The sequence below is a fragment of the Oryzias latipes genome, chromosome 19, assembly GCF_002234675.1.
Source record: "Oryzias latipes chromosome 19, ASM223467v1".
Classification (NCBI taxonomy): domain Eukaryota; kingdom Metazoa; phylum Chordata; class Actinopteri; order Beloniformes; family Adrianichthyidae; genus Oryzias; species Oryzias latipes.
The window spans coordinates 6,413,066-6,427,629 of record NC_019877.2 but is presented as its reverse complement, the minus strand read 5'-3'; the positions used below and the strand labels follow the sequence as shown (position 1 = coordinate 6,427,629).

General features: G+C 38.5%; 1 protein-coding gene across 3 annotated transcripts in view; it reads left to right on the top strand.

The window, feature by feature from the left end:
- Positions 1-14,564, top strand: part of LOC101164350 (protocadherin-15) — a 231,738-nt gene that overhangs the window by 112,051 nt on the left and 105,123 nt on the right. For all 3 annotated transcript variants that reach the window (XM_020711888.2, XM_011487983.3, XM_020711887.2), the window contains exons 11-16: positions 291-403; positions 2,021-2,227; positions 4,240-4,374; positions 7,820-7,969; positions 8,066-8,157; positions 10,248-10,349. In XM_020711888.2, the coding sequence (XP_020567547.1) occupies positions 291-403; positions 2,021-2,227; positions 4,240-4,374; positions 7,820-7,969; positions 8,066-8,157; positions 10,248-10,349 (799 nt within the window). The remainder of the gene's footprint in view (positions 1-290; positions 404-2,020; positions 2,228-4,239; positions 4,375-7,819; positions 7,970-8,065; positions 8,158-10,247; positions 10,350-14,564) is intronic.

Genomic DNA, 14,564 nt, shown 5'->3' with positions numbered 1-14,564 from the left:
ACTTGATTTCCCCACTGAACAATGCAGCATTTCAAAGCCCCCACATACAGTAAGAATGTGGGTGGATGGTGGTGGTGGTGGGGGGGGGGGGTCGGGCGTCCATCTCCATCTGTAGAAGATGAGAGAGCAGGGAGCATTAGTCCCGCCTTCCCCTCTCCCCTTACGTCTGTACTTTGTAAGGACAACCAACAAAGATATATTGATTCTTAAAGCAATTACTGATGTGTTTTTTTTTTCTTTCTCTTTCTATGTTGCACTCTTCTTGCTATTGGTTGTTTCCCATCTTTCAGGAAAACCAGGTTCTTATGCGGAGTACTTCAGCCTGAACAGAACCTCAGCAGAACTGCTGCTGCTGAAACCCATTGACAGAGAACTTTATCGCAGGTTTGACCTGGTCATCAAGGTGAGAAGTTCATAAAAGAACAAACCCATTTAAAGAGTTTATATAATAGATATTTCCCAAAAAATGTCACATTTTAGTAACGTTTAGTCATAAAAATGGTACAATTCTGTGTTTTCTTTTCCGTTTTATTGGGGGAATTGGAATTATGCCACCAGACACAAAAGGTTCTGCTCTGATGAAAATGAAAATGGAATTTCGGCTGGAGTTGAGGATGCATTTGGCGGTTTGCCTTAGAGAATATATCATTTGTAAAATCCTTACAAGATTATTAAGGAAAAAAAAAGACTAAACACAAAACCAGCTTACAAAAATCTGGTGTTTTCCTCCTATTTGTCTTCCTTTCTTGTCTTACAAATTTAAATTTCATTTAATGAGACTGAAAGACCCACTCCGGGTAATCTTTTAAGTTATTTGAAGAGCGTACCCAGTGGTCTTTTAATCATTATTAAGACGTTTTTAGCCAAAAAAAAAAAAAAACCTTTGTTGTTTTCTAGGACATGGACTGACTCTGAATTACTTCCCTACACCTTTGGCTTCTCGAAATCCCTACATTTATCCTTCCAAGCAGAGCAGAGACATATGGAGAAAATTGTGTCTTCAAATTTGGATGTTACTATATCTTGCTTGTATAACTTTAAAATGTCACGTCAAAATACAGTACATTTAAATGTAAACATCTGTGTTTCAGAGCACACCCACATAAATAAATATGTTTCTCATCGGCGCCACAAACGCAACGTGTTTCACCCTACTGGGGGAGGAATAGGCGCTTTTCAGACGACTTAGACGAGGAAAATGTATTCTCTGCAATATAAGGCGCACTTAAAAGGCCTGATCTAGTCATGTACAAGTGGATACATCAGGATGGGCAGGATAAAGCAGGAAAATTCTCCCGATTTGCCACAATTTGAATAAAGAGAAACTCAGAAAAGCAATTTTAAGCTCCATCATCACTAAAATGCCTGGTAAAAACACCAAAAATACAATTTCATGATTGTAGGTTTTTAAAGGAACACAAACAATGTGTTTTTTTTGCGTGTATGCACTCTTTGAATGTAAAAAAGAAAATAGTTCTCTGAGTTTAAAGTATATTACATTGCTAATGCATCCGTCCACCCACAACTTCACTGATCGCTCCATAACAGCGACTGCAGCCACTAGAAATCCCTGCATGGGTCAAATGTGAGTTTTGCTCTTAATTGGCTGTTTTGTGCAGATGGCCTGTGGGTCATTTTATGGCGAGGGAAATGTTTATTACACACATAAAGTGTGAGAATGAAATCATTGTAATGGACATGGTAATTCAATGTTACTAATCTGCAATAGAGAGCCAAAAAAACCCCTGTAGGGTCAGAAATGTTGAAGTTTCTGTTAAGTAAACAGCACTGTGGTTAGAAAAAGGATTTAAAGTATTAAAATTATAAAACATGTCTAATGAAGAAAACTTAATGAAATCTGAAGTTTATTATGTGATATGTTGATTTTCTGTCTCAAAACTGTAGTATTGTCTGATCTTGGAAGCACAGCGGTGTCGGGTTGTAACAGAGCGAAACATTTTGTGGCGGGTCAAAGATTTACATCAGAACAGATCAATCGCATTCTTCTCCTTCCTTGTAGGCAGAGCAAGACAACGGCCACCCCTTGCCAGCTTTTGCCAATCTCCAAATTGAAGTTCTGGATAAAAACAATCAGGCGCCCTACTTCCTGGAGACCAGTTACCATGGATACATCAGTGAAGCATCACCTGTAGGAACCACAATAGCAAGTAACTCAAGCCTGTCGGCTCCTCTTGTCATCATAGGTCTGGATAATGATGTAGAGGAGGTAAGAATGGGGATTCAACACTATTGCTTGGGCCAATGTGCTTTCTTTAAAAATTTGTTTATGTATTTGTTTACACATCTGACTAAAAATCAGATGCCTGTAGGTACCTTATAAATTCTGCAAACTTTTCCTAGTCTTCACATAGAAAAACGATTTAAAAAAAAGTATTTTAGACCCTTTTCTGCTTCTTGAACAGTTTAATGCTTCGGCAAAATTGTTCTTCTCCAAATCTTTCTTCAGCATGATAGTGCCTTTGAAAGGAGCTCATTGAAGTAAAATGGCCAATCAAATGTCTCCGGTGTCTTCTTTCTAGTGGTTCTTAAAGAAATCTGGCCTATTTCAGTCTATTTTCAGTAAATGTTTGAATCATTGTTTTTCTTGTCAATGATAATGTTCAATGTTAAGTACAAACTTTTACAAACAAAGACAGGCACCTCAAAACTCTAACTTTTTAAAGCATTCCCAGTGATCTTTTAATCATGAATTTGCTGGTGTTGGCCAAAATTTTAAAAGAAACGTGTGTTGTGTTCTAGCACATAGTTTCTGCAGAGCGGCAGTAGTTCATTATAAATTCACATCAGTGTTGTGGATGGTAGAGAAATGCAAATTTAAACTTAATTTTCTTTAAACATGTCCTCCATTATCAGAAAAATGCCACAAGAACACAAAAGCGAACACAAAAACATTTTTCTATCAGAGTGGGTCTTTTGTTTTGAAAATATTTTACTTACTAAAAGATTTTATTTTAAAAATCTTTAAAAAGATTTTTTTTAAATGACTTTCTTTCAATTTGCCGAATACAAGTGGAAATCAACCAACACTCAGATGTTTCCTTTAATATTTCCCCTAAATGGACAAAACTTCTCTTTCAGTTTAATCACAATATTAAAAAACATTTGTTTTTCATATAACTTTTACTGTAATCTTTAATGAAAGATATGTCACAAATGTGAAAAAAACATGCTACATTTTTCTAATCACTGATTAAAATGGTTAAATATAGTGCAGCAAAAATGCATCTTTTATTTATTTATTTTTAATCCCTAATTACTGAAAGAGATGCATCACATTTTTGTGACAAACATCATTTTATTTCTGTCTCTTGATGAAAATAAACTAGATTTAGCAGCGTTTAAACACACCTAAGAGCAAAAGGCTCTCATCCCGTCAAAGTGGTGCTTTTTTGCTTCAGTGAATCTCAGCGTTGTGCCTGGTTTGCAGTGTTTGAAGTGCCCCCTCTAATGTCCCTGTGGATCTGCTAGTAAAACCATTTTCCTCCTAAATTACCTCTCAGCAATAATTCAAGAATTTACGGCGCTGCAGCATTGTTATCGCTGATGCATTTCTCTGTGCTGAGTTTGTTTAAGATGAAGCGAAGACATTTTGACAAAACAAGCTTTGGTTCGTTGCTTGCTAAAAGTGTCCTCGCTGCAGGGAACCGGCTCAGAGAGGAGAACGTCTGAGCGAGCCAGTGCGCTTTATGGCAGATGAAATACATGGAGTTGTTTTTGAAATTGCTAACCCCGATCTCTCCTGCAGTATGGACAGTAATGATTAGTCCTAATAAGGTTCACGCATCGTCCCTCAGTTTTATTTATGCATGTGTGTGCCAGTGCGACTCTTTGTGTTTACAGCTTGTGTGTGTTTGTGTGCGCTCCTGATTATTTACGACTCAATATCCACACCGGCTACATCGACAATATTATCAGCCCCCTTACCCTGCTGAGGCAGCCTTATCTGGAATGAGAGGAGCTTTCTCTCACACACAAGACAAGCACACACACACACCCACAGAAGAGATGACTGTGTAGGTAATGTCAGAGGATGTCTAGGATGAGGATTGCCTCTCAATCACTGAGTGTGACACACACGAATCTTTTCACAAGATTTTAAAACAATAAAAACGACTTTGTACGTTTTTCTTAGTGGTGATGGAAATACTTTCCTAGCATCTCATCTTTTGGTTTGTTTTTTGTTGGTTTGCATAAAATGAAAATATTTCTTCTCAACAGACACGAGATCCTCAGCTCCAGTTCTCTCTGGACAGTTACTCTGATGTTTTCTCTGTGTCCGCCTCTGGAATCAGAAGATATCTGACGCTGGTGCAGCCTGTTGACAGAGAGACACAGGACTCCTACACATTCACGGTACCAAAACTTCACTATTACAACAGAAAAAAATCACATAAGAGGTAAACTGAGTTCTGGAAAGCGTTCAATGATAAGCATTTCCTTCAAATAGCCTGTCAGGACTGGGATTAGAAAAAAAGAGTGCGCAACGAAAGAAAAAATGGCAAAAGGAGGAGAAAAAAGGGAAAAGAGAGCATGACTTTTTTTTGGACTTGCCACTTAACCCGCCATTAGGAGTTAGAAAGGAGAAAAAAGGGGGGGGAAATGGAGATCAACTGAAAGAAGAGAAGTTCTCTAAAAAGCTTCAACACTGCTTTGAGTGAGAGATGAACGTTTAAATTCAAGTCTACAAAATGTCTGTGACTGTTATTCCATAAATATTAGGTTTATTTTTGTATTATATTAACAGCTGGGCGCCCTCAGTGTTGAACTCAGTAATTAAAATCCTCCAGGTTTAAGCAGTTTTCTAGCTCATCTGGTTTGTTTAATTATGCACATATAGCCCTGTGGGTATCTGTATTTATTTATTTTTTCCTAAGGAAAAATCAATGTTGGAATATTTCCTATGATGCCAAGATCAATCTAAACGCATAGATGTATGAATATTAGAAGACAATTCAGACATAAATGGAATCTGACCGCTTGGTCCCAAAGGCTAACATAACTGTTGAACACAGGCAATCTTTAAAAACATTTCCTGAAAGTATTTCTATCAATGTCATAGATAAAAAAAAAAAAAAAAAAATGAAGAAAAAAAATTGTGATTTCGTCACATATTCTTGTTAAAATCAGTTCAGCTTTTGTCCAATGTCATTAATAGCCTTATAGAAGAGATTCAAAAGAAGGAAATAGTAAATAGAAATGAATTTTTCTGAGTTAAAGGCCAACTGGATCCAAGATGTTGCATCTTGCTGGTTTGGACTTTTGTATTTCCTGAAATGCTTTTATATGATAGACTGGTGATTTTGTACATCGCCTAATAGATTCTGCTTCAAGAAGAGAACTCCTTAATTTGACAGGCATGTAGAAATGTAAGTAAAATTTATTTATAGAGCACTCCTCCCAGAAAAAAGGTCAAAACTTCTATATGTTGACTGGAGTTGCAATGTCCATGTCAAGTCAATAAAGAAAACAAGAGTTTTGTTGTAATAAAATAATAGATTCCAGCCTCCCTGCCAACCCAAAAAAGAAATACATATTTATAAAAATTCTGTTAAAGCAGAAAGGTTTTAGTTTGTGTGTAAAGATTGACTTTTTACCATTAAAAGCAGTGGGCAATTTCTCTTTTTTTGCAACCTGCCTTGAGTGGTATCTTGAGGAATTGCAACATTTGACTTTAAATCTGTTAACAGAAAGTTGTTAAAACCAGAATTTCACAAGAGTTCCATGCTAGAATATCTAGAACTACTGCAAAAAAAAAAAAAAAAAAAACGTAAACAAATAACTCCAGTTTGGTGAGTAACTGCCGGCCCAACAATCAGGCTTATCTCAAAGGTTCTCCATCAATAACTAAGCCACATGTTTGCAATTCACTTACACAACTTTTGACTAAATTGTAGCCAATTATGTTTGTCTATAACTAATTTTTGTGTGTGCTACAACCATTGATTCCATGTTAGAACTGGACTGAGTGGCCCCTCCCCTCTGGCATTCCAAACAGGCTCCTAAAGCCAAAATCCCATAGACTTCTCTTCAGAAATGAACAGCATTACTTGGTCATTATGTTGGCTGAATAACCTCTTTTTTTTTCCACATATTCTTGATAAAAATATTTTAGGATAATATTTCTTAATTGCAAGTTATTCAAGTTATAAACTGACCAATCAGATGCCTTAATAACGAATGCGGTCTCATGTCGAATGTTCCAAATGTTGGTTTGACAGATTTTCTGCAGCCTGCTTTCAAGTGGTAGGGGTGCAGACTTCTAACAAGCTCACTCCTAATTGGCTAGAGTGGTTGCCATAGAAATATTGGCCGAATCCGGATTTGTCCTGCCCCTACATTTATCCCTCCAAATGGAGAAATGTAGAAATATAGTGTCTTCAAATTTGAACGGTACTACCACTCGATGATGTCATCAAAAAAAAGGCCGATGAGCTATGTTAGCGCGTAGCTGCCAGCACTTTTATAACTTTAAAAAGTCATGCAAAAATAAAAACTCAGTGCTTTTATCTAATTGTAAGCTCCTGTGCTTCAGTAACGCGGGTCACCTGATTGGCGGAGGGATGGACAGCCCTAAGTTCCTGCTGCTTCCCCTTTAAAAAAACAAGTTTGGACTCCACAATAGCTCCAAATGCCCCTACAATTGGAACAATGGGGAGGAGCCAGAGGGCATAGGGGAGGAATTTGGATTCATGGACCAATGACTGCTTACTGACACCTGCTGGTTCCAATACAAAAATGGTGACAAAATTGACTTAATTTCGTCAGAGCCGAATGTAAACCTTTTTCTGTGAGTGACATGGCACTCCCTCTCACCAGTTCTCAAGTTTAGTCAATGGCTCCAACAGTTCTAATTTGGTTTAGCCTAACTTTTATGAAGAGTTTGGGAAAATATTTGTCTGAAAGCTGTGATCTTCTTTGGTAAATGATGAGCAAAATGAAACATTAGACCACCATTCAGAGATTTGCTTGGATAGACTGGTGGAATGCTTATCCTATACATCCAGAATAAATTTAATCAAGAGACAGTGAGGCCAATGTGCTTAAATGATGTGAAAGAACAAAGATGTGGGAGCACAAAATCTTAAATGGTCTAGGGAACTAATATTTAATTACAGATTTTTCAAGTTGAAATTATCCTGTTTCAATTTTCCGAAAGGATCAGACTCCCACAGACGCACCCGTTAATTTATTCTTCAAGTTAATGTACCTATGGGAGTTACCTCACTGAGATCGGTATCTTATTAGAGTTTGGACTTTCCCTCTTCGTCTTTTTTTGTTCCCTCTTTGCTTCTCTCCCTTCGTTTTCTGTCTTATTCGAAGTCGTCTGATTCAACAGCATTTTATTGGCACAGCATAGAGAGGCTGCCCTTTGCCAAGCACAGCATCTCAATACATCTGCTTCCCCTTGTGATTTAAAGCGTTGTTGCTTCATACAGCAGTCTGTTATCTGACAGGCCCAGCCTGGCGGCATGTCAGCGAGAGGAGGTGTGCAGTCCAATGTGGAGCCATATATTAGTCCAGAATCTTTATATTTGCCGAATCATTCTAAATGTCATGAAATGCATGTCTCAGTTTGGCCAGAAGTGACTCAAAAGATGGAATTGTTAGAGACATTGACCCGCATCTCCAGGGTGTATCTAATGCACTGAGCGCCCAACCTCCATTACTGAGATTGTAAAGATCACAGCTCTTTATTTCTTCTTTTTTTTCCTCAGAAGGGCTATTATGTGTCTCTGCTCTTCTTCTATTGATTTTTGTTTGGGTTTTTTTTTTTCTGCTGTGCCTCCTTTTCTTGCAGCTTCTGGCATCTGATGGCGTGCAGCAGAGTGCTCCCGTCACAGTCACCGTCTCAGTGCTGGACGCTAACGACAACACTCCAACCTTTTCCAATGTCTCATACACCATCAACCTGTTCACCAACATGATGCCAGGGGAAACTGTGTTACAGGTGCCCACTGAGAAAAGCTCCCACCTTTGATCCCCTTTTGGAATCATTTGCTCAGATTTGTGACCGTTTAAATGCATTTGTCTGCTTTTTTTCTAGCTGACAGCAGTTGATCCTGATGCAGGTCAAAACGGTGAAATCAGCTACAGAATCTTGGCTGGTGGTCTGGGGAAGTTTCATTTAGACAGCAGGTAAATATAATGTGTTAATGCTGTTTATTAGGCTTCTAAAACACTTAAACCAAATTTAGAATTTATGATTGGACACAATTCCAATAAATGTTCATGTAATTTTCCATATTTCCATTCCAAAACCTTTGATCTAAAAAAACTGTTTTCAAATTACTCGTGGTTTAACCAGTGATACTTGCATTCAGGGATGGAGCTAAAGGTGGAAATATGGAAACAACCTCCTCCTTAAAAAAACATGAATAAAGGAAACAAGCACAAAAGCTTATTTTAAAAAAAATCCTAGTGAGAGTAAAGCTGTGTTCACACTGAACGCAATTTGTGCATCAGGGGCGTCCAGTTTCAGTGTTAAGTCAAGGGTACAGATCAGGGGCCTCGTTTATAAACGTTGCGTACGCACAAAAGACGGCGTACGCCACTCTCTATGCAATAATTGATATTTATAAAGGGCAAACTTGACGGGAAAATGTGCGGTCCTTCACGCAAGCTCTGACCCAGGCGTGCGCACAAAAACGGGTGAAATGAGAAACGGCGACGCCGTCGGCAGATGGAAGAAACACGTGAAAGTGAAAATGACAATACTGCCTCTCAGAAATAACATGAAGACTTCACAAAGCAAGTCTTACAATTAACAGCCAACACGAACACCCGTTTGATCGATCAGCAGTGAAACAAATAAAAAAGAATAAAACGAAAATTACAACAAATTCAAATGAACACATATTTGCAAAAAGAAAAGTGAAACATGTTCTTCAATATTGGCATGTTGGGCAATTCATCCTCATAAATAATATAGTTAACAGAACGAAATAATGTACAAAACTGATATTCTCGTTATGTGTCCGTCTGGCGGAGCAGATATAGGTGCGGGCGTGCGGACGGACAGGCGTACTAATTGTCCACTGGGGAAAGTTGTTTTAATATTAAAACATTTCTTCATAAGCCACGGAATTATGGTATTCATGCATATGCCTTTAGTTTGTTTTCTTTTTGATAAAACAATGTATGGCTTATGTCTCAACCATTCAGAAAGCAACAAAAAATTACATTTGCGCGTCGATTATTACCGACATCTGTAGCTTGTCAGATGTAATTAAATGGATGGAAATAAAATGCCCCATCACAATGCGTAATGACGCACAATGGCTGATTTTGCACTCTTAGAAGATGTGGCAAATGGAAGAATTCGGAGTGAACGCATCTTTAGACAGCAAGAAGACTTGCTGGCAAACGAGGACGAGTGGCTTATGAGCCGGTTCCGACTTCCTCGAGCCGTCCTGTTGGACCTCTGCGGGCTTTTTATTTCGGCCGCGGTCCGAGGTTGTGAGGCTACAGCATTTACGGCGTCTGCCGCCGTTTGCCACTCAAGTGCCTTTTTGGTAATAGTAATGCCCACACTCTTTTCTACCTCGCCAACGATAACTTCTACTTCACATTGAGTAAAGTTACGTTGTTTGGATTTCCTCTCTGTGTTTGCCATGATTTAGCAATCCATGAATATTCATTTGTGGGCGTTTCACGGACTCTTTATGGGCAACTATGGGCGTGTCATGAAGCCGCAAAAGCTGCGCTGCATTTAGAATCGGTTGTGATTTATAAAGGGAAAGATGCGTACGATGTGCGTGCGCACGGTTTTATAAATCTGAATATATCTGTGCGTACGCACGTCCTATGTTTTATCCGTACGCCACTTCTGACGCAAATCCTACGCAAAGTTTTATAAATGAGGCCTCAGATCTTGGAAGCGCAATTTGAGCGTCGCTGCATGTCCAGAGTTCATATATTTGAACATTGGTGAGGTCAACGCATTGCATCAACCAATCAGGAACTCAGCTTTAAACATTCTTTTTTTATACTCGATCTTGCGTTTTTGTGGCCCTCGGGGGGATAAAGCTGTTTAAAAAAAAGGATCAGAAACAGATTTTTTTCCAATGTTTATTGATGTAAAGGTTGATACTGAGAAGGGAAAATACTTTTAGTGTGAATAGCTCCTAATGGAATGGTTTCCTGAAGGAAAACTCACGTCTAGTCCAAAAATGTTTAATCTTGATGCACTTTGTGAATGAATCCATTCCATGTGTTTGATTGTACAGCAGTGGGATCATTACAGTGGCTCCAGGAGTCCAGCTGACTGTCGGACAAAGATACGCTTTGACAGTAGAAGCCATGGACAACGGCCCGGCGCCTCACAGACGGTGAGCTTTCACACTTGTTGTCAGACTTCACGTCTTTCCTCATCCCTGCATCATTTTTTTCACAATTTCAAACAAGAAATCAATTTCGATTTAATTTAGTATGATGTGTATGAAATATTTAAAGAGAAAGAAAGTTTGGTTAGGAGTCCAAAAGTGAAAAACGTGTAAGACTCAAAGTAGTCGTGCAGAAAGAAAGTTAATAAAAACGACCCAGATGCCTTTTTCTTGCAAGAAATAAAAAAATTATACTCAGTAATTTAGAAAAAAGACATTTTCATCAAAGGATGGACCTCAAGCACTTGAAATAAAGATGGCAGAGTGCAAAAGAAAGAGCCTCAATTATAGGAATTTTAGTTAACTTCACTTTTTACTTCACTGACTTCAAATTTCTGCCGATCATCCCAGTCAATAGGAGCTGTAATGTTCCACAACTTTATGCAGCTCTCCCTTGGAATTGCAGCCGCTCCTTCTATTTAGTTTTTGGAAACTCTGTCCTCATTGATCTGGCTCCAAACGTCTGGCAGTTAAATTTGAGGTTTTTGCAATCACAAAGCAATATTCTGGAAGTAGAAGCCAGCCGGCCCGGCCATCGAACAGTTCACCCACTGGAACAGCTATTGATGCAGCAGCTTTACTGGGAAGGACTTTGATTTGGACTCCTAAAACACCACAGAGCCGTCTTTGGGAAGCTCCTGACAAACACCTTCGCATGTTTTGCTTTTCATTGATTCCATCCCCTTTAAAAAATAAAAAATACAAAAAGTCTTATGTTAATAACATGAGTGGGGAAAATAAGGACATGGGCATAAGCACGCTTTAATATGATGACACTTGAGTCTACTACTTTTGCCCAGAACAGCTTGGATGGAGGATATTTCAACACTGCAGTGTCCTTTGCACGAAAGAATTAAGCTACTATTCTGCTATTAAAAGGCTCAGAAAAAGAATGAGTGTTTAGCACCATCCATCGGGAATTTCTTTCTTTTTTTTTTTGCACTGTCCTAAAGGTTTAGAGCATCATGCCAGTTTGGCAGAAAAAAATCAGTGTGGATGAGAGAAGACCAAACATTGACAGTTTTAACATGTTTGAGCATTTTTCTGTTACTTTATTGATTGTAGCATCAAAAAGAAAAAAAACACTCAAGGTTGACCCTGAAGGTTCCAAATTTTAATTAAATTTTATTAGAGAAAAATTCTAAAATCTAATGCCCATCCTGGGATTTGATGTAAGCCATTGGGTGTGGAAAATCTTCAGCTTTTATTTCATGGGTTGAACAAAAAAATTGCATGAAAATGTAAAAAACTAAAGCATTTTTTAAACACAATCCCTTCCTTTCATGGGCTCGTAAGTAATTGGACAAATGAAATAACTGAAAACAAAATGGTCTTTACTAATATTTGGTTGAAAAGCCTTTGTTGGCAATGACAGCCTGAAGTCTTGAACTCATGGACATCACCAGATGCTGGGTTTTCTGCTTCTGAATGCTCTGCCAGGCCTTTACTGCAGCGGCTTTCAGTTGCTGTTTGTTTATGGGCCTTTCTGTCTGAAGTTTAGTCTTCAACAAGTGAAATGCAGCTCAATTGGGTTAAGATCAGGTGACTGACTTGGCCATTCAAGAATATTCCACTTCTTTGCTTTAATAAACTCCTGAGTTGCTTTGGCTGTTTGTTTTGGGTCGTTGTCCATCTGGATTATGAAACGCCGCCCAATCAGTTTGGCTGCATTCACCTGGATCTGTGCAGACAGTATGTCTCTGAACACCTCAGAATTCATTGGGCTGCTTCTGTGCTGTGTCCCGTCATCAATAAACACTAGTGTCCCAGTGCCACCAGCAGCCATGCACGCCCAGACCATCACACTGCCTCCACCGTGTTTTACTAATGATGTAGTGTGCTTTGGATCATGAGCTTCTTCATGCCCTTTCCATACTTTTCTCTTGCCATCATTCTGGTAAAGGTTGATTTTGGTTTTATCTGTCCAAAGAATGTTTTTCCAGAACTGTGCTGGCTGTTTTAGATGCTTTTTAGCAAAGTCCAATCTAGCCTTCCTATTCTTGAGGCTTATGAGTGACTTGCATCTTGCAGTGTACCCTCCGGATCTACTATCATGCAGTCTTCTTTTTATGGTAGACTTGGATATTGATATCCTTAAAGTAATATACGTGTGACACCAAAGTACGGCTCAAAATTCTTCAGTCTATTATTTCAAAAGAAGAAAATAGAGTCTGGTGTGCTCTGGTGCGTGGTTTTCGCAGTGAGGCTGCCGAATCAGTGGGACGTGAACTCCTGCAGATTGAGGTGGTTCCAGCGGCTGCTCCACGGACCGCCTGCAGACCCTCCTGTTTTTGACATCTGAAAACAAAACTGAACATGACAAATTGATATCTCTCTCTGCTAGCTCTTTTTGCTAGGGCTATGATCCAGGCTCCAAAGGAACCCTGGCCTTTTTGAAATTTAAGAGAATAACAAAGAACACAAACACTGCATCAAGTTTAAATGACTGTTTGGAAGCCGAAGTTGTATTCAGATTAGAAGAGACTGCTCGTTATGAATAGAACATGAGTGCTATAAAAAAGAAAAGTGTCAAAATAAAAGAACGGAGGGAGCCGGTGTGATTGCATATCGCTTGCAGTAAATCTGATGATGCACGCCGGCCTTTCTACCAGACAAAAAGGCTTTGAGGATTCTTGATGCTTTTTGGCCCCTTTTGCTTTGAGGGAAACAATACAGAAAGCTCTCCCACAGCCTTAAATCGGTTGTTTTGTTCTGCATTTGTATTGTTGATATGCATGGAGCTGCAACATCTAACTCACCAGCAGAAAACAAATTTCTTTTTTTTTTTCAAAGTCCCATTATTTGTTACAGCTGCACACATTTCCATGTTGGTGCTAAGAACCCACTCTTACCAGTTGGGCTACTAAACCTTTCCAGATCACAACTGTTTACGTAGTCCAGGGGTCCTAAAACTGAATGTGGCTCTTTTATCCCTCCACGTTTGGCTTTTAGTGAAAAAAAAACTAATATTTTTAATATATAAGTAAGATTTGTATTTTTGATTAGTTTGTTTAAGTTGATTGAGTGCTGTCATACATGTTATGTTTAGATTTTTAAAGGTCAAATAACTGAGCACAATGATGGTAAAATGTTTAATCTTCTATCAATGGTTGATTATTTTAATGAAATGACATATTGATTTCTGCTTCACAAAAGTGACTAGTTGCTGTTCAGATGTTTTATAGTATAAACTGTAGTTGCATGTATAAAGTTATAATAGTAAAAAATGCCATATCTGACTTGACTTTGTTAGATTTTTAATTCAACTAAATCAACTGCAGCAGAAACATCTTTAACACATGGTGTGTTTTATTTTGAAAGGAACTTGTAATTCGAATGGATTTATACAGAAAAATATAGAACATTGTAATAATTCAATAACTGTAAATATTCAAAAGCAACATTTAGGTGAAGCTTAGTTCCTCTTGCTGGGTTTTGATGGGTAAAGAAACTGGTCCAAATGGGTCTTTCAATTGTAAAGGTTGCAGACCTCCCTATAAGTGCTCAGATTGCACAAAACAATACAGGCCTAAGCATAAACGCAGCGTGCCTGAAGCGGAACAACTTGCCCAAACGACCACCAAAGCCTGGCACTCCAGTGTAAACAGAGAGCCGCAGAGAAACATGAAGCAACGATGCGACACAATAACTCTTTGAAATGCATGAATGCAGGCTCATTGTAACAATTTTTAACATTGCGTCTCACATTTTTTTTGCAGACAACCTGTGTCATAAACACTTATCAGGGTACATTCTTAGCTGCTGTCTCCTCAGTAACCGCCTTGCCAGCATGCCTCCGCCGGACCAAAGCAGCAAATAAAAAGTGGGGTTCTTGACGTTGATACAGACGTACAGAATCGGTCAGTGAAATATAAAGTTTAAAATAGGTGAACTAACCCCACAAGGATTACAAAGTGTAGGACTTCCATAATTTCTGCTTCTAGTTGGGTTGCCCCGCCCTCGTAATTCCTAGTCAATGATTGAAAAGATCTTTATTGGTATGGTTTTGCTTACAAGCTTTGGTTCAAAACAGGATTGATTGATTGATTGATTGATTGATTGATTGATTGATTGATTGATTGATTGATTGATTGATTGATTGATTGATTGATTGATTTTATTTTATCTAACAGAATACAAAGTGTCCATTCTTATTGTCCA